This window comes from Peromyscus leucopus, chromosome 8b (genome assembly GCF_004664715.2).
Source record: "Peromyscus leucopus breed LL Stock chromosome 8b, UCI_PerLeu_2.1, whole genome shotgun sequence".
NCBI lineage: Eukaryota > Metazoa > Chordata > Mammalia > Rodentia > Cricetidae > Peromyscus > Peromyscus leucopus.
This window is the reverse complement of record NC_051086.1, coordinates 78,305,706-78,330,514: the sequence shown is the minus strand read 5'-3', so window position 1 is coordinate 78,330,514 and position 24,809 is coordinate 78,305,706. Positions and strand designations below refer to the sequence as shown.

At 47.8% G+C, this 24,809-nt stretch overlaps 1 protein-coding gene across 2 annotated transcripts in view; it reads right to left on the bottom strand.

The window, feature by feature from the left end:
• Sdk2 (sidekick cell adhesion molecule 2) overlaps window positions 1–24,809 on the bottom strand; it is a 287,113-nt gene that overhangs the window by 117,155 nt on the left and 145,149 nt on the right. For both annotated transcript variants that reach the window (XM_028865305.2, XM_028865306.2), the window contains exon 3: window positions 9,967–10,073. In XM_028865305.2, coding sequence (XP_028721138.1) covers window positions 9,967–10,073 — 107 coding nt within the window. The remainder of the gene's footprint in view (window positions 1–9,966; window positions 10,074–24,809) is intronic.

The window sequence follows — 24,809 nt, the reverse complement described above, 5'->3', positions numbered from 1 at the left end:
GATTAGGCTGTGGATCTTGGAACCGGACCTCTGTGCCCTTAGGCAGTGGGAAGGCTGGGCATGTTGGAATGAGTTAGGCCTCCTCTGAACATAAACACTCCGTTGCTCTTTTTAAAGCATGCCCAGCCCTTGGCAGATAAGCGGAGACATTGCTGCTAGCCCTGATCTTCTGTGAGCCAGGAGGAAACAGAACAGAGAAATCACTGAGCAGGCATGGGTGGACTGGGTGGTGGGGTGGGTGGTTAGGGGTCTTCCGGTCTCCTGTGTGCTTGCCTGCTGGGCTGGACTGGGGTGAAGGGATTGGTTCCCACAGCAGTGTCTTGGAGTGGGCTTTGGGAAAGAGTGACTGGATTTCTATGACCTTGACAATGAATGCATATCCTTGAGACTCCAAGTGTGATGCATGAGGCAACAGCACAGGTACCCTGGGGGCCTTGAGACATGTAGAGTCCCAGAGCCCCTGGACCTGCCTGGTCAGAACCCATAGACTGATGACACCCAGTGATGAGCATCCATGCTCCCCTGCGACAAGCGCTGGTTGGCTGTGTATTGGAGGCACCCGAATTAAAAACTGCTATTGGGATCCCCACCCTCAAAGCTTCCCATTTCTTTGGTAGGGAGTGTGGATGGGGATCCCCCTGTTAGTCCTCACTCCATCTTCTGCTCTATTACTGTGACACATTTAGACCTGGGCTTGCCTGTAGCATGAATCTTCAAAGTTCTTATTAATAAAATTAAACCCAAGGCCAGTTATTGGGGTGAATCCTGGAAGGTCAGAGAGATAGAACAAGCCATAGCTATCTCACCTCGCTGGATCCTCAGCTGGTTTTGTCTCCTCAGACTGGAGGCCTCTGAGTTCTCATCCGGAATGGGTCTCAGCTGAACTGCTGCTTAAAAGCCTGAAGCTTAACCAGCCAAATGCTGCTAGTTTCTAGTCTTCACGCCTTATATACCTTTCTGCTTTCTACCATCACTCCCTAGGATTAAAGGCTTGCTTCCTTGGATTAAAGTCACCATGCCTGGCTGTTTCCAATGTGGCCTTGAACTCACAGAGATCCCAGATGGATTTCTGCCTCTGGAATGCTAGGATTAAAGGCGTGTGCTATCACTGCCTAACTAGTGGCTTTTCTGTTCTCTGACCCCAGATAAGTTTATTAAGGTACACAATATTTTGGGGAACACAATACCACCACATTTCCTCTCTTTTTATCTAAAATTAAAGAAAGCTTATAACTAATACAAGAAAAACTATCCAATAAGTATATGCAATATATACAGCCAAAAATTACATTAATGGTGTCTAGTCCATTAACATTTGACAGATTCAGATAAAAACTCCATTATATATATTAACAATGTCCAGTCCAGTAACATCTGATAAACTCAGACCAAAAAATTTTCACTATCTTATTTAAAACAAGTAATTCCTTTTTAAAAGTAGATTCCATAATCTTCCTTTTTATCTTATCATAACCATATTCTCTCTTTTTCTTTTCATAATAGATTTAGTAGTCTACCTTTTGTCATTTTTATATCTTTCCCTTTTTCTTTTCACTTGCCAGACCAGCAGGCCGATCTGCACTGGGAGTTTAGACTATGGCTTATGGAGCCCTTGTTTCGCCTTTACCCAAGATCCCCTTCCTAACTACAAAAAACATGTGCCCTACTGTGGCAGAAGCTTTTTGTCAACTCCTAACTCCATGGTCTCTTCATGTCCTGGATCAGCGAGCCTCCCAGGGCTCAGGGGCACCCTAGGACCTCTTGTTTCCCAGAGGTAAGAGCTGGAGTGGGTGGGGTTCAGGCATCAGTATTTCTGAGGTGTTTCCGGCATGAGCCAAGCTTGAAAACTGCTCTGTTGGCTGAAGGCAGCCCTGAGCTCTTCTACCCCACCTCAGGCAGTTCCTGGGGACTTGGTGCTCCCCACTTCCCACTTTCCCAGGACATGGGAGGCCCCGTGGAACACACCTGGACCTCTGAGTTCCTGAGTCCATCGCTTGCAGCTGCTGCAGCACACCCACGTGTAAGGCTGCTAGCACGCTTGCTCACTTTCTCCAGCCCAGACTTGACCTTCTTAGACATCCTGATCCTTTGCTGGCTCACCTAACCTTGACCATGACTTCTCTGCAAACAACTTTTGGGTCTTCAGTGCCAACTCTTCCCTGGGCTCCAAGACACCATTCCTAACAGTCTGCTAACAGTGTTGGTGGGTGTGGGTGAGTGTGGGTGGGTGTGGGTGGGTGTGGGTGAGTGGTGGGAGGTTGGGGAGACCTTGCTACATCCTCAACAAGCTCTACTTTTTGTCCTGTTTATTGCTCTCTACCCACCCCTTTCCCTAGTCACTTGAGCTCAAAATCCTCAGTCATTGGTGTTTCTTCCCCATCCCCCACAAAGTCCTCAGTTCTTCCTTAGGTTTCATGAACCAAGGCCCTCCCGACAAGTTAGCCCATTGGTTGAGCCACTGGATCCCAATCTACATTTAGATCAATCCCTACCCCTCCACACACACTGTCCTAGGCTGTTTTCTTTCTTTTCTCACCTAGAGCCTGTGGGGTCTCCTTATTGCCCCAGGAAAGTCTAGATCCTCTTTGCTTGGATTCCAGGTTCTCCATAACCAGACTGCAAACAGCCGTTCTTGCTTTAACGCCCATGTCTTGGCCTGCCACCTTGAGTGGCATACAAGCTACTTCCCACAGCTAGGCTTTATTTTTGCTACGTACCTGCCCATAATGCTACTAGGATGAGCCATAGCTCACCATGGTACCTTGGCTCTCTAGCATCCTTCATAATGGAACTTAGTGTTTTAAAAGAAAACAGCCACTGACGGCATCTTTGTTTTAACTTTGGCAGGCACTGAATACATTATATAGTAACTTTGGAGACATCAAGTGTTGAATTCAAATCCTGGCCCCATGCACCCAAGTCTTTGACCCTTGACTTTGAGGAACTATAATTTTCTTTCTTGCAAAAGCGAAATACAAGGGTAGCTTCCTCGTGAGTTGTACCGGGGTTGTATGAGATGATGTGTATATGCCAGATAGCATCTTCCCAAAGGTGCCTGAATCAATATTTATCCCCCTTCCCACATGCTCTTATTACAGTGTGACTCACACTTCTCCCACATATACCCTCCCCTTGAGTCTTGGGAGCTTAAGACTATTCTATCAATAGAACATGCTGGAAGGGATGCTACATGGTCTTAAAGGTGAAGTCATTCAAAGGAGCCAGCATCTGCCTGGCTCTACTTGAGAGATACTCACCCTTAGAATCCAGCCACCATGTTGTGAGGCAGCTCAGCTGAGTGTGCATGGGAATACCTTGATGAAGGAGAACTGGGGTTCCCAGGGGATGGCCATCAACACTAGATGCCCAGATGAACACGAGTGATTTCACCTGCAGCCTTTGTGTCCACTATGGAGACCTCAGTTGCCACCAAGCAGGACTGGCTATGTCTTGTCCCCACTGTGCCCTGTCCAGATTCCAGACTGGTAGTGTGAGCTTTAAAACATTGTTCTGCACCACACTGTCTTGGGGTCATTTGTTATGCAGCCATAGAAACGGGAAGACTGTAAAGCTGCCAAATAAGTATATCTAATATTCTCAGCATTAAAATACTGGAATCCTGTACATTTTTCATGATTTAGTGTAAACATTACCTCTTCAACAAAGATTATCCCAAACCATCCAAATAGAATGAAAACCCAGCTTTTACCCTACCCCGGGTCTCTTTCCAGACAGACTACACATGCATTATCTCATTTGAGCTTCCGATAACATGACAAGCTAGATTTGAATAAATATGCATTTTTAGTTGTTTATTAATTTCCATTACTTGGCCCTATCTATAAAAAAGTCACATCAATAAATCAGGCTGATTTTAGTTCTTATAATAATTTTTATCTATTTTTAAAAAAACTTTTCGCAGAACTCAGAAGATAGATTTAAACAATTTAAAGCAATTTCATGATAATAGTGTTTCTTTCTCCCCACTCTCTCTTGTTTTATTAGCTCCATTTGGTCTGCGAGGAAATGAGGGTTCATGGAGATGAAGCGGCTGATCCGACGTTGAGCAGTTAGGGTCTAGCACAGTGAGGCTGCACTCTGCACACCCTCCCTGCTTTGCACTCTCCGCGGAAACCCACGCTCTCTCCTACTTCCTCGGAGGTGATCAGCATGGACAGATATCTGGACTCTACTGTATTCACAAGCAACTGCCTACCAGGTGGCTAGGTCCTTGCTCTGCCTAGAACCAAGAGCTCCTCATGGAGCCCCACTGCATGTCAGGTGGGCTCTGTGAAGGTGCTGATAAGAGACCTGGTCTCTCGGAGCTGTTCTTGCAGAGGATCCAGATTCAGCCCCCAGCATCCACGTGTTGACACACAACAGTCTGTAACTCCAGTTCCAGGGAGGTCTTGTGCCCTCTATTGTCTCTTCGAGCCTCTGCATGCACATGGTATGCAGACTCACACAGGCACACACATACCCATAAAATTGAAAGAAAAATCTTAAAGAAAGGAAAGACCTGGTTACTGAGCTCACAGTATGGCCTGGCAGATAAGACCACAAGGACGTGTTTAGTGGCATCTGTGACAATTGGTGGGAAGGAAAGGACAGAGTTCTCTGAGAAGCGCTAGTGAAACCTTCCTCAGGCTGGGGCATAAATAAGGCATAGGTGTAGCTAGGTGTGTATGCACATGCATGTATGCTTGTGTGTATATGCACATGTGTCTATACCTGTGCATGTGTGTATATGCATGCATGTGAGTGTGTGTGTGTGTGTGTGTGTGTGTGTATATGTGTGTGTGTGTGGTGTGTAAGGAAAAAGTTATAAGGTGGGACAGAAGGAAAGAGTATAGGCAGCAAGTAAAAGGTCAGTAGGGTGAGGTTACTGCATGGATGGAGAGATGGAGGGCTGCATGGGGAATGGATGCATGGAGGACTGGACTGATGGGGAGTGGGTAGCTGAAAAGGAAGAAAGGGATGGAGGGATGGATTACTGAATTATGCTTTTTTATGTTTATATATATATATATATATGTGTGTGTGTGTGTGTGTTGTTTGTATGTATGGGTGGATGGACTGCATGTGGCTATGTATAGTTGTTTTATGAATAGGTTGATGGTTGTATATGTGGAGGGATGCATATATGTAGAGTAAATGGTTGTGTGTGTGTGTGTGTGTGTGTGTGTGATGGGCTGGATGGTTGGATATGTTTTCACATGTGTGTGGATGGTTGTAGGTTGGCATGTGTGTATATTTTTACAGTGGGATGGGTAGAGGAAAAACGGTCTTAGCCTTGGTCTCTGGTCTGCATAGATCCCATCCTATACACTTCTACTTCAGAGTCCCTACCCTACTGTGACCCCCAGGCCCCAGGAATCCTCTCCTTTTCAATGTCACATGAGCTCTAGGATCTGCTCAGAGAGCCCCTGGTCCAAGCAGGCAGCATCCATTGTATACTTCTGCCCTTTTCAGCTCATTGCATTCAGCTGGGATGTACTGAACAGCTGGGGGGGGGGGCTGGGAGGGAGGCAGGGGAATGGGTTTGAGGAGGACAGGCTGGGTCCAGGTCCCCTGGGAACTTTCCTCACTCTCTTTGCTAACTCCCCAAAATGCTGCTAATCCACCCACCCACCACGTTATGCCCTGCAGGGCCTAGCCAGCCTTCCAGACACACTCCCACCAGAGCAGAGGACCGCAGGCCTGAGGCACAGCAGGATGTGGCCTGGAGCTCACACTTGATGTCTTTGTTAGCGCTTAAAAGGGCCTGTGAGGTAACAATTCTACTGCAGAATACATCCTTGTACCTACTTATCTTTAAATCATCAGATGGATCATGCATACAAAAATGAATATAATTATATGTATAAATTGAAGAAAAAAGTCAACATCCAGCTCAAAAGTCAGGACATTGTGGGTACTCAGTTCCCTTCCCTGGCTGCCTCCCCATCCCATTCCGGCCTTTTCAGGGCTAACCTCTCTCCAGAATGTTGGGCTACCTACCCATATGTCCTCATAAACAGGATTACTCAGGCTTTCCATGGCTAATTCAACCTATTTTTAAACATTCACCTCTGGGATTACTCTGTATGTGGTCTCTTTTTTTGGGGGAGGGGTGGATAATGTGGTTCTTGTGGCATCCCCAATACCACTGAAATCCTGGCTTTCAGTTCAGTCATCTTCATAGCTGCCTGGAATTCACTGGGTCACATGGTGCTGATGCTGTGCACAGCCCCCCTCCCCCATGACCCGCCCTGCACACAGGCTCTGGGGAGCCCTCTAGGGCAACCATTTCAAAGATGCAATCGCTGGCTGGGAGGGCGCATACACGGTAATTTGACTAATTATGCCCCCCACTACTTCCCTAATCTCATCAATTTACCAATTATAGAGGTGTATCCCTTTCGCACGTGGTCTGGTTGCAGGCTGGGTTCTGTCAGTTGGGTGCACATGGCCAGGTATCTCCTTGTGGTTTTATGTATTTATCATGGAAAGAACACCCATCTCTCCACCAGATCCTACCTCAGCCCTGCCTCAACCATCAGTGACTTCCAGCTCATCCTGAGGGCAGCGTACTATGCCACGGTCTGTCCCAAAGCTCCATACCCCCAGTCTACCTTCTGATGCTCTCTGCTGGCCTCGCTCTGCTCCGGCCACCCCAATCCCAGACCCTCAAGTGTACCACAGGGCCTTTACACTGGTTCCCTGGCTTCGGATGATCTTTCCTTCTATGTGGCTCACCCACCTTCCTACCAGACTGCTCAATTTCACGTCCTTAGTGGTCATTCTCCACTATTTCATGGAGTAGGATTCCTGCCCCTCTCCCTTATTCCTCTCATATGGCTCCATTTTTTCTTGTAGTACATTGCATTCATTCATGGGCCTCATATATATAATATTATATGTATAGATGACTTAGCTTTCCTGGAGGGAGGGATCTTGATGTGTTTCCTGCTGTATCATCACTACCTGGAACAGTGTTGGGAATGCTGTGGGACACTACAGCAATTGCACTCATTATTATTTTTTCTCCAGGCAGGGTATTGCCATGTTTCTGAGGCTGGCCTGTAACCCACTGACATCCCTCTCTTCCAGAGTCCCGAGACCTGGGATGATAGGCATATGCCACTACACATTGCTAGCTACAGCCATGATGTATACAAACATACGTGACGGATGTAAACATTCCGCAATGGACGCTCATGACAAACCTGTCACATTGCCCCAAGAGGCTGCACAGTACCTGCTGTCTCATCCTTTCTCCACACTCACACTGTAGATGGGCAACCAGGATTAGCTGGCCACTCAGAGGCATTTCAGTCTCAGCCCAGTCTTCACATCTACAGAGTGATGCTGAATCCCACGGATGACAAGGGAAGTAAGTGGGTCTGGTTGCCAGGACAAGCAGGCCCTTGCCATGCCCTGTTTGGCATTGTGGGGTGGGATGGGATGGGATGGCAAATTCCATTCTGAGCATGTCAGCAAGGTCTAGGGGAGGGGGACAGGGCATCACCCAGGTGAGGGGAACAGAGAGGTACCAACAGGCACTGGATGTAGTGAAAGCCTGGCTCATGGGAATCCCGAGTCTGGAGAACCTTTTCAATCTCCTGGCCATTCATTCCACTCGCTCAATGGCAGAAATTTATGGCGACTTTTAAAACACAAAGAAGAGACTCTGCATGGGGCCAGGGAGGGGCTGGGTCAGGGGAGAGGTTTTATTGACTCCTCTTAATTGCTGTAATTAAAAACATGTAAAGAATCTTTTTTAAAAACGGCCCTGCCATTATCATTAGTTGTTAGACAGCTGCCCTTATTAATTTCTCATTAGAACCCAAGTCACAAGCCCTCTTTAGAGGGGCGGGAGCTGGGGTGGGGCCTTTCAGCTCCAGGATCCCTATAAAGGCCACTGGGGAGCAAGCTGCTTGAAGTCACAGGAGCCAGCTTCTCCCCCGCCCCCAGGTGGGCATAGCAAAAGAGGGGAGGGTGAGCCAGGGATTGGGAAAAACAGCAGGTCTTAGAATGGTGACCCTGTATAAGCAGACAGACAGAGAGACAGACAGACAGAGACAAACTGATGGAGAAAGCTGGGGGAACATGTTCTTTCCTGCCCTCCCAAGAGGAAAGAACAGGTCAAGTTAGATCTGCACATCTCTAGATGAACACACACACACACACACACACACACACACACACACACACACACACCTGTGAGCACAGGCTGTGTGTATGTGTAATTATATACCTATGTGCACATTTGCACACACAAATCCATGCAGTGTGTGGACACACATCTGCACAAACACATGCACTACTGCACAGAGGCATATTGACCCAGACACACGTATTTTAGACACATGTGTATGTGTACACAGTTGCACACAGATAAGTTCATTCTCCTTACACACAAAAATCAAAAGACAGATCAACCTTTATGAATACATTTGAACATGTGCATACACTCACATGCACATGGACATACACATGGGGCGTACAATCTCTCTGGAGGCTTTCCCCAGCTCCATGCCTGCAGGTTTCTGGGACATGATGAGAAGCTAGTGTGTCCAATTCATAGTCCATGGGCTGCATGTGCCCTATAGTTATGAATGTGGGCAACACACAATCAGAAATGTCCTTCAGACATTATGAGGTTTGTGTGAATGTGTATTTTCCTTTGTAACTTGAATGCAGGGTTCTTTTTTTATTTTTTATTTTTCCGAGACAGGTTTTCTCTGTATAGCTTTGCGCCTTTCCTAGATCTCGCTCTGTAGACCAGGCTGGCCTGGAATTCACAAAGATCCACCTGCCTCTGCCTCCCGAGTGCTGGGATTAAAGTCATGCACCACCACTGCCCGGCAGAATGCAGGCTTCTTGAGAGTAAATTTTGTAAATGACAGCATCATGTCGTAATGTCACAAAGGTGGGCATGCCTGGCACTAAGGTAAGAGGCCCCATGGCCATCCTCCAGCACTGCCAGCTTCCTGAAACCCAGTGTTGAGATTCGGACTTTGCTCTTAGAGTGTGAACTGAGCTGTCTTTGATGTTGGTTTATGGGCCGGCCTGTCCTCCACTTTTGATTGTGGCTGTTTTCCCTAATTATCACATACATTCTTTGACATGCTTTGAGGTTTTCTCCTTTCTTTATGCTTTCTATCCTCGACTTCTCTCCCATAGCAGCCTCTCCCTGGTATTCACTCCGCTGTTACTTTTCAGAGGTAGCTTCTCTTGTAAAATTCCAGCACCCTCGAAGATTTCCCAGACTTCTGTGGCCACCAATGTGTCCTTGGCCAGCTTAAAAGAACCCACCATGGGTCTCCTTTGTAGCAAGCAGCCGGTCTTTCAGGAAGCAGTGGGTCTGGGGAAGGGATGCTGAGTGCTTTTGGGGGTGGTGGTCCCTGGGGGGACCTAGTATTCTGACACTGCTGTTCCCTCTTACCTGAGGAAACCTCTCTGGGCTTTGGTGTCACTGAGGAGAAGGAGTCAACCACCAAGGTTGAGTAATGACCAATTACTCTAACCTCTGCCCCCTTGGTACTTCTGGGAGCCCCAATACATCATTCCTTTTCCCCTCCTAAGGTTATTATTCTCCCATGTGAGGCGTCTCCCAATGCCTCCTGAAGATCATGGGAACCCTATGCTCTGACTGCTCCAGGTGAGTTATCTGGAGGACAGTAAAGTCACTGCAACCATTGCTCCTGCTGAATGAGCTAGAGGATGACAGAGTCAAGGTCATGCTTTTCTGGAACAGAGTGCCGGGGAGTGTCCGGCTCTCCAGCCTCTGCACAGAGAACCGTAAGCCACTGATCAGCAGTGTGATTTTGGAGCGCTCCCATGCCCACTCCGAGCCTCAGTTCTACCAGGTGTCCAATGAAAGGACTGACCTGGCCATGCAGGAAGGGCTCCACTGACTTACAACAGGGGTGACAGGCAGCAGTAGTGGCGCGTCATTGCCCCAGCCCCCACTCTACTCACAGGCCACCTGGACCTCAGTCTGCCGCTGTAGCAGGGCCCCCATCCGGTTGCGCACGATGCAGCGGTAGAAGCCAGCGTGGGTGCGGTCCAGGCTGGTGATCATGTACCTGGGGGACAGATGACACAGCCAATAAGTAAGGTAGGTAGTTTCAGAGGTGTGCTCAGGGTCAAAGGTCATGGGGTCACCTTACTCTGAATGAAGATTAGAGGAAGCTCTTGGGCCATGTCATGGGATCCCAGCAAGTCCTTATCAATAGGATGTGGTCCCTCCCGTAGGCCATAGGACTTTGCTCATCTCTTCAAGATTCAGTTTAAAGTCCTTTTCTCTGCCCATGGCCATGCCCCCTGCCCATGGCCACACCTCCCTGCCCATGACCATGCCTCCCAGGGCTGCTCTGTTAGAGGCTGTTGTCCCCTTCTGCTTGTGACTCACTGAGAAGATGGGGACATTTGGTTTTTGGCCAGACACAGGCTGTATTGTCAGTATTAATCAAAAGAGACAGGTGACAGAGGCAGGGAAATTTACACATCACCCCAAGTGTTCTCCATCAGCTCTTCCTTTATGTACACACAGTGCTACACAGTGGAGCTGGGGACAGAGCCTCTGGAGCCAGAGGGCTTGGCTCTTGTCCACATGCCTGACTCAGAGCCAAGGCCTCAATCAGCTCCTCAGGCACTTGTCACCCAAAGGACCACAGAGCTGGCATTGATGGGCAGGTAGCAGGAGAGCAGAGGCAGGAATGATGCAGGTCAGTGAAGAGGGTTCTAACAAGAGGACACTAGGTAAAGTGGGGATGGGGACGGTGGCCCTGAGAGATGACCTTTCGTATCACTAGGCAATGGTCCAGCAGGGTCCCTGGAGGAAGAGGCGTTAGGATCATTGATATCTCTCCCCAGTTCTCAGGGTCCTTGAGTTTGTCCAGCTACCTTGGTGGACAAATTAAAAGGCATCTATTTCCAGGGTATGCCAAGACTGGGATGGAGTAGCTCATTCATAGGAGCTGCTAGTTTTGTAAGAGTCTTGGCCTGGACCCACCATCATCGCCATCATCGTCACCACTACCATTATCACCACCTCACCACAATCACCACCATCATCTTTGCCCCTACCATTACCATCACCATCACCACCATCGTTGCCATTACATCACCATCATCACAACCGTCAGCACTCTCACGGTCACCATCATCATAACCATTCACCACCACCATCTTCTCCACTGTCACCATGATCATCGTCACCATTATCACCCATACCACCACCACCATGATCAACATCTGCACTGTCACCAACAGCACAGTCATTGCTACCTCTCCCACCATTACCACCACCACCGTCATTATCATTATCACCCATACCACCACCACGGTCATCATTACCACCTTCACCATCATCACTGCTGCTATCGCCATCACCATAACCAGCATCCTCATCACCATCGTTCCTCCCCACCATGTTCACCATCACCCCTCATGCCATCACTACCAACATCATCACATCACTACTACCACATCATCATTATGGTCACTACCATCACCATTATTACTATCATTTCTTCCCACTATAATCATCACTCTTTATCATAACTGTCACCATCATCATCATGTCACTACCATTACCATAGTCATAATTACCAGCACCATCAACACCATTACAGTAATCATCATTACTCCCACATTATCATATTTTCCCCACTATCATTATCATCCTTACCAGCTCTAGTCATCATCATCACCACCACCACCTTAGCCATCACCACCACCATCACTGCCAACATCTCTGCTACCATCACCATAATCATTACTCATCATCATTATTATTATCAATACCCCATCATCATGATCACTGTCCTCTCCATGATTATCACATCATCACTATTATCACCACCATCATATTACCATCATTATTACTATCATTACCATTATCACCATCTCCATCCCATCATCATGACCACCATCCTCTCCACCGCCATCATCATCATGGTCATCATCATCATGACCTTCCCAATGATGGTACCATCTGTGTTCCAGACACTTTTCATAGATTTCTTCATTTCATACAGCAGTTCCCCAACTCTTGGATACCATGGACAAGTAGCACTTTAAAAATATGGATCAACATAAGACTGTAGCTAGAGTTTTCCTGCCTGCCCCATGGTCAGGACAAATCTCTCTCACCCTCCAGTCCCGCAGCCACTCAGACCCAACCAAGTAAACACACAGAGACTTATATTGCTTACAAACTGTATGGCTGCAACAGGCTTCTTGTTATCTAGTTCTTATATCTTAAATCAACCCATATCTATTAATCTATAAGTTGCCATGTGGCTTGTGGCTTACTGGTATCTTAACATCTTCTCATGGCGGTGGCTGGCAGTGTCTCTCTGCCTCAGCCTTCCACTTCCCAGAATTCTCTTCTCTCTTTGTCCCACCTATACTTCCTGCCTGGCTACTGGCCAATCAGTGTTTTATTTATTAACCAATCAGAGTAACACATTTAACATACAGAACATCTCACAGCAAAAGACTATCAACTTTTTAACTTTGCCAAGATCATTAAAACCAATCAACCAAAGAGGAAACTGAATCAAGCAAAAACCATTGTAAAACAGAAAATAATATTATAAAGTGCTAGAGAGAGAAAAATAAATACAAATGGCTAGTACCCTCCCCAAAATATATTTCTGAGATGATAAAAAGAACCTTAATAAAAAGGTAACTTACACAACAATTTAAATTTAAATTTTCTGTGAAGTTCCCTATGCTAGTGTTCCATTAATATGCTTTCTGTACAGTTGCAATCTGTCCCTGCTGGCATTGGAGGGGCTTTGTCTTGATCCTCACATTAACATTAACACTCTTGAGGGTACTTAGCAAGCCATTTCAGAGTTCCAGGGATCAGATACACCTTGGCACTGACCTATAGTTCCACACATAATAAGAGGCAGGGTCCGGTCCCACTGAGCCTGGCTGTGAACCAGCTCAAGGCTGAGGCCACACCCCTTCATTTGGGGACTGCCCGACTCTGGTATATGACTGAGCATGTGTACAGTTTTCCTGGACTCTGCAGTATCACCAGAACCTTCTTGTTGCTGTAGCCTGTTATCTATTGCAGTGGCCATAGGTCTTGTCTTTCTCTTGTCCCTAAGCTCCTTGTTGGGGAGACCTAAGCTCTCTCAGGTAAACAGCCCCCTTCTTTATTCTCAGCACTGTCCCAAGTCCATGCCCCCTGCTTGCTGCTCCACCCCTTCTGAACCAAGGAGCTGTGGGAAAAGTGCATGGGTCTTTAAAGGGGTAGGTGAGCCTGAGAGGGTGGTGGGAGAAGAGGCTGCCTGGAAAGATGATCTGCTTTTAGAAATGGGACCTGGAGGCCAATGAGATAGCTCAGCAAGTAAAAGCGAGTAAAACCCAAGGGCCTGAGTTCTATCCCCAGAACTCAAGTAAATGTGTGCCAGCACAGGTGTGCATGCCCCACACATATCCACACACAATGATGATAAATGAAAGCGAAAGAATGCAATCTGATGTTGTTAAGAAAAAAAAATCAGGGGAAGGGAAATAAAGAGGAAAGGCTGAGAAGTTCATGAAAAGATACTTGGCCTCTGTCGTAATGAAAGAAACTGAAATTAAAGCAAGACCCTATTTGTGTGTCAGATTGTCAAAACACAAGAAAGAATGGAAGGGGAGGGGAGGGGAAGGGGAGAGGAAGGGGAGGCAACGAGGAAGGGAAGGGAAGAGGAAGGGGAAGGGGAGGCGAAGGGAAGGGCAGTGGAAGGGAAGAGAGGGAGGTATCCCCGCAGGTTTGTTGGTGGTCCTGGGAATTGGTCTATCCTTTGGGGCAAAAATCTATGGCAATTAGAACATGTAAATTCTTGGACAAGAACTTGTGCTCTCTGGAGGGGGCTCTTTAGTTATGCTTGCAACAGTGTGACAGAACAAAAAATATGTACGAGGATGTTCACTGTAGCACTGCTTGTGGAAGCGGAGAGAAACAGTGAGAACTAGAAGCAACAGACATGTCCATCAAACCAGAATTAGATCAATAAATGATGCTGTGGTTCCCGAGTGCGAGCAGAACACCTGTGTGGGATGCACTAGAAAAGTCTCCAAGACACCCAGGGTGAGGAAGAGAAATCAAAGCAGGGAGACGGGAGAGGTACATGAATCAAAATACAAATACAAGGTTGTACGAGGGGCTAAACAACCTCAGAACTGACTGTTAGGAACAAGGAGATAATGTATCCCTAGATGTTGCTGTTTGGAGAAGTGTTATCGAATTCTTAATGGTTGGAAACTGACTCAATAAAAACAGTCTAGATTGTACCTTATCCTCAAGTTAAAAAAAAAATTGTACATGTTAGGACATCATTTGGGTAAATTGAAACAGTATACTTGTGTGTGTGTGTGTGTGTGTGTGTGTATACTAATATCCATTTGTATGTGCACATATACACACAATCACACAAATATTTTTGGGACAGTGTATCCATAATGTGTTCTTTCTCTTTTGGGAGAAGAATCCAGGACTGAAGGGGAGGGACATGTGTACTTTTTAAAAAAAAATCTTACATCTTCCTATGTCACTGGGATCATCTTTATCATACACATAGACTGCTTTTATTTTAAAGATAAAATTTAAAAAGTGCACTTTGTGCATAGGATTTAAGTACACATTATAAAAAATGCACCAGGGACTCATTCAAGCTGAATTTGTTTGCCAATGTCAGTGATGCGTGGCAAAATTTAAACTTTAATGAAACCCAATTTCTGCCAAAGACGGATGTCCACATCCTTCAGCCAGACAGCCCCAGGCCCCACCTGGGGTCATGAAGAAGGACATAAGCTGCTAGTCTGTTCCCTGAGCTTTGGGGAAGGCCCTCCTGTGTCCTGTAGTGGAGGGCAGGCATGCTCCCTGGACCGGCAGTCCTTGCCCACCCTCCTCCCGCCTTCCCTTCCCTGACTGTCTGTAAGTTACTGCTGCAGCCTGGGAGACCTATTTCAGGCTTGCAGGTACCATTATTTAAAGCAACACTTCTTCACACTGCCTCTCTACCAGGGGAGCCCTATACATAGCACCAGAATGAGGCTCTTGTTGCCCGCCTGGGATGGAAGGGAGTCAGTCAGTCAGGGTCTTGGTTTGCAAACTCAGCATACACCATAAGCAGCCCCAGTAATGACAGTAACCACATTCATTATTGTCATTATGTCCCCACTATGGCTGGGAGGACATACACCCTCAGGCCACAGAAATGGGACCATCCCATTTCTACTCCATTCACCTGTGGCCACTTGGCCAGCAGGGAACTGGAAGAGCCAGCGCTGGTTCAGGTCCATCAGGAGCGATCATGGATGAAATGTCATGGATGAGCAGCTCGCTCCTGACTGTCCTGCCACACCAAGAGGAAATGTGGTGAGGGAGGAAAGTGCTGGGACTCTCCTGCAGAGGAGATGCATGCTAGACTTTCATTGCTTTTCATTTGGATGAGCTACCGAAGCTTTGGATCCTCAGACTCCCTATCTGTAAAGTGGGCATGATGGTGGCCATCTTGGATGTGAATATCTCCAGGCACAGGGCAGCTTTTGCACAAAAGCTTTTTGAATGAGAGAGCAAATGTAAGGGCCACTGGCGGAAGGTTCTGGGATGACGTGGGGAGGCTCAGAGGAGAGGACCAAGAAGAGAACATGGTGTGACACTGTTCTAAGCACCAGGACAGCTCAGACTTCCTTGCTTGGCTTCTAAACCCTTAGCCTAGTCACTTTCCTTTGATTTTCAAGGAGGAGGAGCCTGATGCTGGCTCTGAACATCTGAATTCACCTAGCCTCAGTCCCTCCAAAGGCTCACTTAATTATAGGACTTTTCCTACATGAGTCAAAACTCAAAGACTAAAATAGAAAACATATAGTAGGTAGTCCCACCCTCCCTGTATCCCAGCTGCCTGTCATTGATGACCTGTAACCCACACATGGAGAAACTCACAGGTAGTAGCTTCTCAAATGTGTCTTTGAAACTTCTTTACACAAATGTGAGCAAATTCAAATGTCCAATCCCTCTCCTTTATAATCAGGCACACCCGGGCCCCTGCTCTGTGACTGTGTCTTAGACATCTTCCCATCGCTCACACAGCACTGCCTTGGGCTCTGTCACATCTGCCGAGCATGGGGGACTCTTTTGGACGCAGGGAGCTTTGCTCAGTTAGCTGACCCAAGGGAGCTGGGTGCGGAGGAGGCACAGGGTCACCGGGAAGGGGCTTTGGACTGGGCAGGAAGCTACACCAAGAATCCACCCCTGTCCTGACGCTCGCCAAGTGCGCCCCTGATTGAATTCAGCAGGGCACTGCCTCTCAGTCTACCCCTCCTAGATGAAGAGAAGGGCTGGGGTTGAGTGTACAGCAGAGCCATGGGGGAGGGGGACCAGGACAGATAATTGGATTTTTAAGAGACAAGAGACAAGAAAGTGAGCAAATAACTGCCTAACAAGCACTGCATCGTCCCCAGCGCTTGGTGGAACACACAATGCCCTTTTTGGTTGGAGTCCTTGAGTGTCATGGTTGATATTTAAAATGATTCTTACTCACATTAAATAAGATATTTCAATTCCACGAAGCTGTCAGGAGCTGATGCGGACACCAGGAATAATAGGCACACTCTCCTTGTATTGTCCTGGTTAATAAATCAGCCGCCTGGAGATGCATGCCAGACGCTCACATGGAGGAAGGGTGCATGCGCACGTGCACACAGAAGGAGCACACATGCCACACACAGAGTGTATACGCCTGCCTATCCACAGCATGCACCACCATTCATACACACTATTGTGCATGTGTGCATAGGGCCAGGGAACCCAGCAGCCTGCAGACTCATAGGTATACATGGGTATACACACTCATGGGCACCTGCTCTCACTAGGCTACTTTCCCTCATATAAACATGTTCAGAGGGTCACTATGTCCACTGGTGGTCAGCAGGGATCCTGTGCCTGCCACCTGCTGACAGACAGCTGGGACTGATACAGGTTTCAGGGTCAGTACTGGGCAACTGGGCTCAGGGAGTGAGCATTCCTATTCTCTTCTCATAGGGTTTTGGACAGTAGGTAGCAAGCACCACAATATGTGCATGTACATGTGTGTAGGTGCGTGCATGTGTGCATGTCGGTGAGTGTGTATGTCTTCAGGTTGCTTATGACACAGGAAACAAAGAAAGTATGGGACCTGGCCAACTAGAGATGGAGTTTCTTTTTTTTTTTTTTTTTTTTTTTTTTAAAGTGTTTTTAGTTGTTGTTTTAAATTATGTGTGTGGGGTTGAGTATGGGTTTGTGCATATGAGAACGGGTACCTGCAGAGGCCAGAAGAGGGTGTTGGCTCTGGGGAAGCTGAAGTTACAGGTGGTTGTGAGCTGTCTGGCATGGGTTCTGGGACTTGAACTTGGGTCCTCTAGACGAGAGGTCTGTACCCTTAGCTGCTGGAGCCATCTCTCCAGCCTCCTGGAGTTGGCTTTTATAAAAGTTCCCCAGGAAAGAGGGCTCTGTGATTCACAGGGAGCCATGGACACATACTGTGCTATAACAGCACACTACCATGCAGCTCACACCTAACAACAGCCACGGTGGCTGTAAGAAACGCCGTGTCCTGAGGCCTCAACACTTAAAACCGATTCACCTCAACCCTGAAATAATGTATGAGGCACAGCTCTCCTGAGTCTCCATTCCTGGGTGAAAAATGGAGTCCAGGGGCAGAAATTAACCTGTCCTGGCCACATAGCATGTCAGGGCAATCTGGCATGTGGAACATACGAGACCTGGGTATGCACACAGGATCTTGGAGCTCTTCATTCCTAGGGTTGACTTTGAAGAATAGTTTGCCTGCTCCCTTACATGTGAAGAACTGTGAAAGACAGTGGAAGCGGGCTGTTGATTTAGATAGTTTTCCTTTTTCTTCTTTGAGACTGGTAGCCCTGGCCATCCTGGAACTCACAGAAAAATGCCTGTCTTGGCCTCAGAGCACTGGGATGAAAGGCGTGCACCACCACACTTAGCTCTCAGACCCCTTTCTGCAGCCCGGTTTATCTAGAACTCACTGTAATTCTCCAGCCTCATTGACCTGGGTACTGGGATTTTTACAGACATGAGACACCATGCACAGCAGGAGAGAGACGTTTTGAGCAGGCTAAGGACTGGATCCAGAAGATGGTCATATAAGGGAGGCTTGGAACGGAGGCTTGGACAGCATGTGTGAAGCCTGCACTGAGCCTCTGGAAAGACATTAAGTTACATTTTATTTATTTATTTTGTATACATGGGCATGCGTGTGAGGTCAGAGGGCAGCTCGTAGGAGTCAGTCCTCTCCTTCCGCCATCTGTGTCCCCAGGATTGAAGCCAGTGCATCAGGCTGGGCAGCAGTCACCTTTATCCACAGAGTCATCTCACTGCCCCCTGTGGTGGGCCTTTTGATGGTGTAAGGGGGCACCAAGGAATGGAAAGGGTTGAGACAGCTGCACCCACCTTGTGATGGATGATAAGGTCACCCTAACTGAAAGCACCTCCAAGAAACCTTACTTCATGGAGTGGAGGACTAGGGGGTAGGAGAGGGGGAGGGAAAGGATAGAGAAGAATGATGGAGGGAATGAGAGAGAGAGAGAGAGAGAGAGAGAGAGAGAGAGAGAGAGAGAGAGACACTCCTCTGCACAGGGAGTCTGAGGTTGACGTCATGGTGAGCACCTGAGGGACAATCTGGGAGCAATGATCTTGCTCTTCTATTTTAAGCAGTTTTTGTCCCGTGCTGTAATTCCCTCCTATGTCTCAGGTAAGAGTCTGACACACACTCAACTGGTTTCTGCAATGGCATCTGGGGAAGGATGTTGCGCTCTGGCTGGGGTGGAAGTAGCCTGCTGATGAGGAACCCCTGGGAAGGGACAGGAGCCTGGCAAGATGGCCAGTGGGCCCAGAGAGGGAAGCAAGGTCTGCCAGAATCCTTGGGAGGCTAAAGAGGGTCTGAGATGGCCATCTGGATATTAAGACACACAAGCAGGCAGACAGGAGCATGGCAGGCTCATCCTGCCACCTAGAGCCCTGGAAGGGATGATGTTCACTGTGGCCAGGATGGGGAGGATGTGATGCTGACAGCTGATTGTAGGAGTCAACCTGACCAGGCTAAGGGACACTCAGGGTTAGTTACTTTTCTCATTGATGTGATCAAGCACTTGAGAAAAACTTGAAAGAGGAAGGAGTTATGTTGGCTCACAGTTTGAGAGGACACAGTCCATCCTCGTGGCAGGGGAGTGAGCCAGCTGGTCACACTCCATTTGTAGTCAGGAATCAGAGGGATGGGTGCTGGTGTTCAGTCTGCTTTTTTCCTTTTACTCAGTCTGGGACACCCATGAGATGGTGCCACCTGCACTCAAGATGGATGGTCTTTCCTTAATGAAACCTCTGAAAAAAATCCTCAAGCCCAGAGGTGTGTCTCCTAAGTGATTCCAAAATCCAGACAAATTGACAGTTGAGGTTGACCACCCTACAGCAAGCTGGTATTTAATGATTCTGGGTGTCTGTGAAGGGGCTTTAGGGAGAGACCAACATTTGAACTGGAGGACAGAGTAAAGGAGACTACCCTCACCAACGTGACTAGGCATTTTCCAGTCCTTGAGGGCTGCTGTAGCAGAACAAAATGGCAGAGAAGGGAGGGAGAGACTGGATCTTGAGCTGGGATGTCTGCCTCCTCCTGGCCTCAGATACTAGAGTCCCTGGTGCTCCAGCCCTTTTAGAAGTGTGGCCTCCCCAGTTTTCAGGCCTTCATACTCATGTGTTTTACCCACCTATCTTTCTTGGGTCTCAAGTTTCAGATTGTGAGACTTCTTGGCCTCAAAGTCTCATCTGCAATATCACATATAGGATGATATACTATCATACACACAGATATCTTATTGAGTCTGTTTCTATGTTGAACCTCAACATGGGTTGAACCTCAAATAATGTACCATCTTCAGAACATGGGGACAAGCTGATGCTGGGCCAGGCAGAAGGGTCTGTTTACACACACCCCTGCTGGTCCACATAGGCATGTGGGGTTGGGGAGGTTGAGACTTTGGGCATACTGAGAATATCCTCTTGTGATACAGGTGAGGAGGGAAATAGTCAGTAGCCAGCATTGGTTATATGAGGGGTAGCAGCAGCGATCAGGAACTGGTCTGAGCTTCAGGGCCCCTGAAGACCCAGCCCTGTCTCTAGGATGTGGAAGGCCCCAAACAGCACATTCTCAGGCTTGAGCAAACTCCTGTCTGGCAGCTTTGGGTGAAAGCAGCTGGTCCCGTCTCCAAACGCGACATCTCATCCTGGAAGGCTCCTCTGTATTTTCAGCCAAGGCATCTCCTCCAGAGCCCTTTCTGGAATCTCCCTGCCATCCCCCAGGGTCCTCTTTTATGCCAGAGCTGGTGTGTTTATCACAACTTAATTTTAACATCCTGGTTACTGGCACATATCTCCCTGCTATGGTTTTGAATGTCAAATGTCCCCCACAGGCTCATGTATTTGAACACTCTGTCCCCAGCATGTGGCTGTCTTAGTTAGGGTTTCTATTGCTGTGAAGAGACACCATGACCACGGCAACTCTTATAGAGGAAAACATTTCATTGGGGTGGCTTACATTTTCAGAGGTTTAGTCCGTTATCATCATGGTGTGACATGGTGGCATGCGGGCAGACAATGCTGGAGAAGGAGCTGAGAGTCCTACATCTTGAACAGCAGGCAACAGGAAGTGGTCTGAGACACTGGGCACAGCTTGAGTATAGGAGACCTCAAAGCCCACCCCCACAGTGACACACTTCCTCCAACAAGGCCACACCTACTCTAACAAAGCCACACCTCCTAATAGCACTATTCCCAATGAGCTTATGGGGGCCAATTACTCTCAAACTACCACAGGTGCTGTGTTTGCAGCCACTTTAGGACGTAGGGTCTAGTGTGGAGGAAGTGTACCATAGAAGATGGGCCTGAATTCGTTACTTTTCTATTGCTGTGATAAAATGCCCTGAGAAAACCAACTTGAAAATGGCTATTTTGGCTCATAGTTGCAGAAGGATGGAGTCATTCATGATGGGGGAAAACAGTGCAACAGGCAGGCATATTGGCAGGGGCAGGAAGCTGGCTGATCACATTTCATACATGTACACAGACAGACACATACACAGGGGGTGGGGTGGGGGTGGGAGGGAGAGAGACAGACAGACAGAGACAGAGAGACAGAGAGAAACAGAGACAGTGATATACAGGCAGACAGTGATAGACAGACAGACAGACAGACACACACACACACACACACACACATACACACTCACACACATACAGATAGAGACAGAGACAGATAGAACAATAGAATCATGGCCTGGCTATCTAACCTTAAAGATTGTTCAGAGTGAGGTACTTCCTCCAACAAGGCTCCACCTCTTAAAGGTCCCATAACCTCCCCAAATGGAGCCACTATCTGGGGACCAGGTGTCCAAATACATGAGCCTATGGAGGGCATTTCTTACACGACAGCATGAGCTTTAGAGCGTAGAACCCTGCCCCTCTTCTAGCCTGAATGCCCTGCTTCCTGCTCCACTAAGACACCACAAACCATGCAACTATAGGCAGAGCCACCAGCTGCTGTGCCTGCTGAATCCCCTGAACTGTGAGCCAAACTGAGACCTTCTGAAGTTGTGTCTATGAAGTATTTTGTCAAAGCAAAGAAAAAAAGTAATTAATGTATTCCCCAAGGTCATGACTGCCATTCCTCCATCTTGCCTAGACTGTTATACACTTAATTTCTAGATGACTGAATTGGAATGGCCAATAGGGAAGGCCTAAGGATGCCCTAAAGCTATCCATGCTCTACTCCCCAAAGTTCATAAATGTGCCATTTGATGCTGTGTTTTGGTTGATTTGTGTCTCCATAAAAGAGTTTCTGGGGACTGGAGAGACAGCTCAGCTGTTAAGAGCACTGCTTGCTCTTGCAGAGGATCCAGGTTTGATTCCCAGCACCCACATGGTGGCTCAGAATCATCTATAGTTCTAGTCCCAGGGGGTCTGATGCTTTCTTCTGGCCTCTGGGTACTGCATGCACATGGCCCACAGACATATGCATACATATAAAATAAAAATACGTGTATCTAAAAAGGAGACACTGAAATCCTAACTCTGCAAGTGTTATCTTACTTAAAAGGTGTGTGTGTGTGTGTGTGTGTGTGTGTGTGTGTGTGTGTGTATGTGTGTGTGTTATGGAGAGTGTGTGTTGATGGGGACAAGTCTGAACATGCCAGGCAAGCATTCTAAGACTGAGGGATGCCCCAGTTCAAGTCCTTAAGTATGTAATGATCTGTCATGTGATGATCTGTCATGTGATGATCTGTCATGGCAGTTGGAGGGAACTAACACAGTCTGAGGTGGACACAGGAAGGAAAACTCTTTCTGGGGATCCTGGAGGGATGATGGAGGTCACAGGCTTTCATGTGTAGTAGTAGATGGAGGGTCCAATTGCTCTGAAAATTGTTACTTTTAATTACATTTTAATGAATAAATTTATTGATTAATCTATTTACTGTATTCATACACGTATGTGGGCATGTGTGTGGAGGCTAAGGGACAACTTTCAGGAGTCCAATTCTCTCCCATGTGGGTCCCAGTATCAAACCTAGGTCATCAGGCCTGGTGAAAGATACCTGTACCTGTTGAGCCATCTGGTCAACCCCTGTAGATTCTTAAGAAATGGGTGGCTTGGTAGTCCAGTTTGGAGTTGGAGTCCCTCTGGCCTCCGAAGATGGTGCTCAGACTCTGTACACCATGGGCTCATAGGACCCCTTGCAATGGGCACTTGCTTCAGAAATAAAGGAATTGTCTTCAGCTGTTCTGGCTTGCCCTGGACTCCTGGTCACCCTGAGCCTCCCCTGGGGCAGCCCATGCTGTTATGATCGATCCTCAATGAGAGGACTGGCAGTGTTATTGAGCCAGGGCTGCTAACACTGTGACAGCCCTGGCTTGGGCTGGCTGTCCATCAACCCTACGACCTTCTGGGCCAATTAACTGCTCTCAATGAACAAGGAGAAAGACTTCATTAAGTTGTTATCTATCAGCCTGGGACCCCAGAAGAGGCCCATGTTACTTCAGCAGCATTGTAACCAAACACCCAAGAAGACAAGAAGTGAAGGTTTGTTTTGATTTACATTTTGCGTGAGTTCAGCCCAGGGTTGCTAGGTCACCTACGCTTGGGCAGAGCATCATGGGGGGAAGAAGCTGTTCACCTCATGGGGGACAGGAATCAGAGAGCAAGGAGGGGGCTGGGGACCAGGTATAATCTTCAAGGGCTCACCTTCAGTGACAACTAAAGTTTTCAGGACTTTTTCAAATAGCACCACCAACCGGGGACCAAGTATTTCAATACATGAGCCTGTTGGGGGTCATTTCCCATTCAACCTGTAACTGGCTGGATGAGAAAATGGGAGTGAAAGTTGAGCCAGCCATTGAGGGGAGAGAAGGGTGGGTCAGGGCTGGGAATGGGGCTAGCCATTCAGCAGTGGCTGGTGGAATCATCTCTGTCTGGAGCAAAAGCAGAGACCCTCCTCTCATAATGGGAGTGGAAATGGGTTCTGAGCCAAAAACTTGATGTCATTATTTGGTTTACTACCCCATGTGAACCACAGGTGGAGGCTACCCATCTTTTCATTCTAAGGCCTGGGCTCAGAGAGGCTGGACATACCCTAGGTCATCCAGCCAGGAGGTGTCCAAATGCACTTTCAAGAGCAGGAAACAAAAAAGGGCTGTGGAGGACAGCACTTATCTGGGGTACAAGGAATTCACCCAGAGATCTCTCAGTTTGGACATATATATGGATTGGGAAGTAAGAAATCCCAAGGCTTGATGGGGGCAGTGTGGTTATTATGCTAAAAATCAAATAAAAGGAAACACAATCACAAGCTGAGGGAGTGTGGCTTCTCTCTATGCTTTGGTGGCTCTCAAGCATGGCTTGAAGGTTTCTTCCCAGAGAACAGCCCTATTATCTGGCTTCCTGCCCCAGGGACAGGAGGGTTCTTTTGTCCTGGGCACCTGGCACCTGCTTATGATTCATTATGATCTTTCTCACTCCAAGGCAGAAAGAAAGCAAATCAAAGCACACTGATAAAGAGATCACATGGGAAGCGGGTCTCAAGGAGCCAAGGGCTGGTTCAGGGAGGCCTAACCACATGGGTAGTGCTGGGGGCAGTTTGTCTCCTGCAGGCCTCATCCAGTCCCAGTGTTTGCAGGGGGAAACTGTCTCCCAGTCTGGGTTAGACCTGTCCAGTGCAGTACAATCCGGGCCTTGGTGCCCTCCTCTTCCTCCATAGCAGGAGGGTCCTGAATGGAGTGGCCAGGTGTTTGGGGATATGAGTCTCTATTGTATCCAAGGGCTAATTTGTTTGTTCTAATGACAAAGTGTCAGGAATCTGGTGGCTCAGCCCAATAGAAACTTCTTTTACAGCCTTGAGGGTCAGGAGTTTGAAGTCAAGGTGTAGCTGGGATCTAAGTGCCCCTCCCCCACCCCTGCCTAGGCTCCAGGGAGGACCTTGCCTGTCCCAGCTCTCATGGTTCCCATGTATTCCTTGGTTGCATCTCTCTAAGCTGTGCCCCATCTTCCTATGGCTTCTTCCTGCATCTTTGTTTGACCCTTCTTGTAAGTAAGTCATTGTGTTGGTCACCTCACTAACTCCGGTGTGACCTCATCTGAGCTGACTACATTTGCAAGGAAGCCTCATTCTGAGGTGCTGGGGGCTGAAGGTTCGTCATACATTTTGGGGGAAAAGGGGACACAGTTTATTCCATAACAAGAGGTCCCCAAGGATAC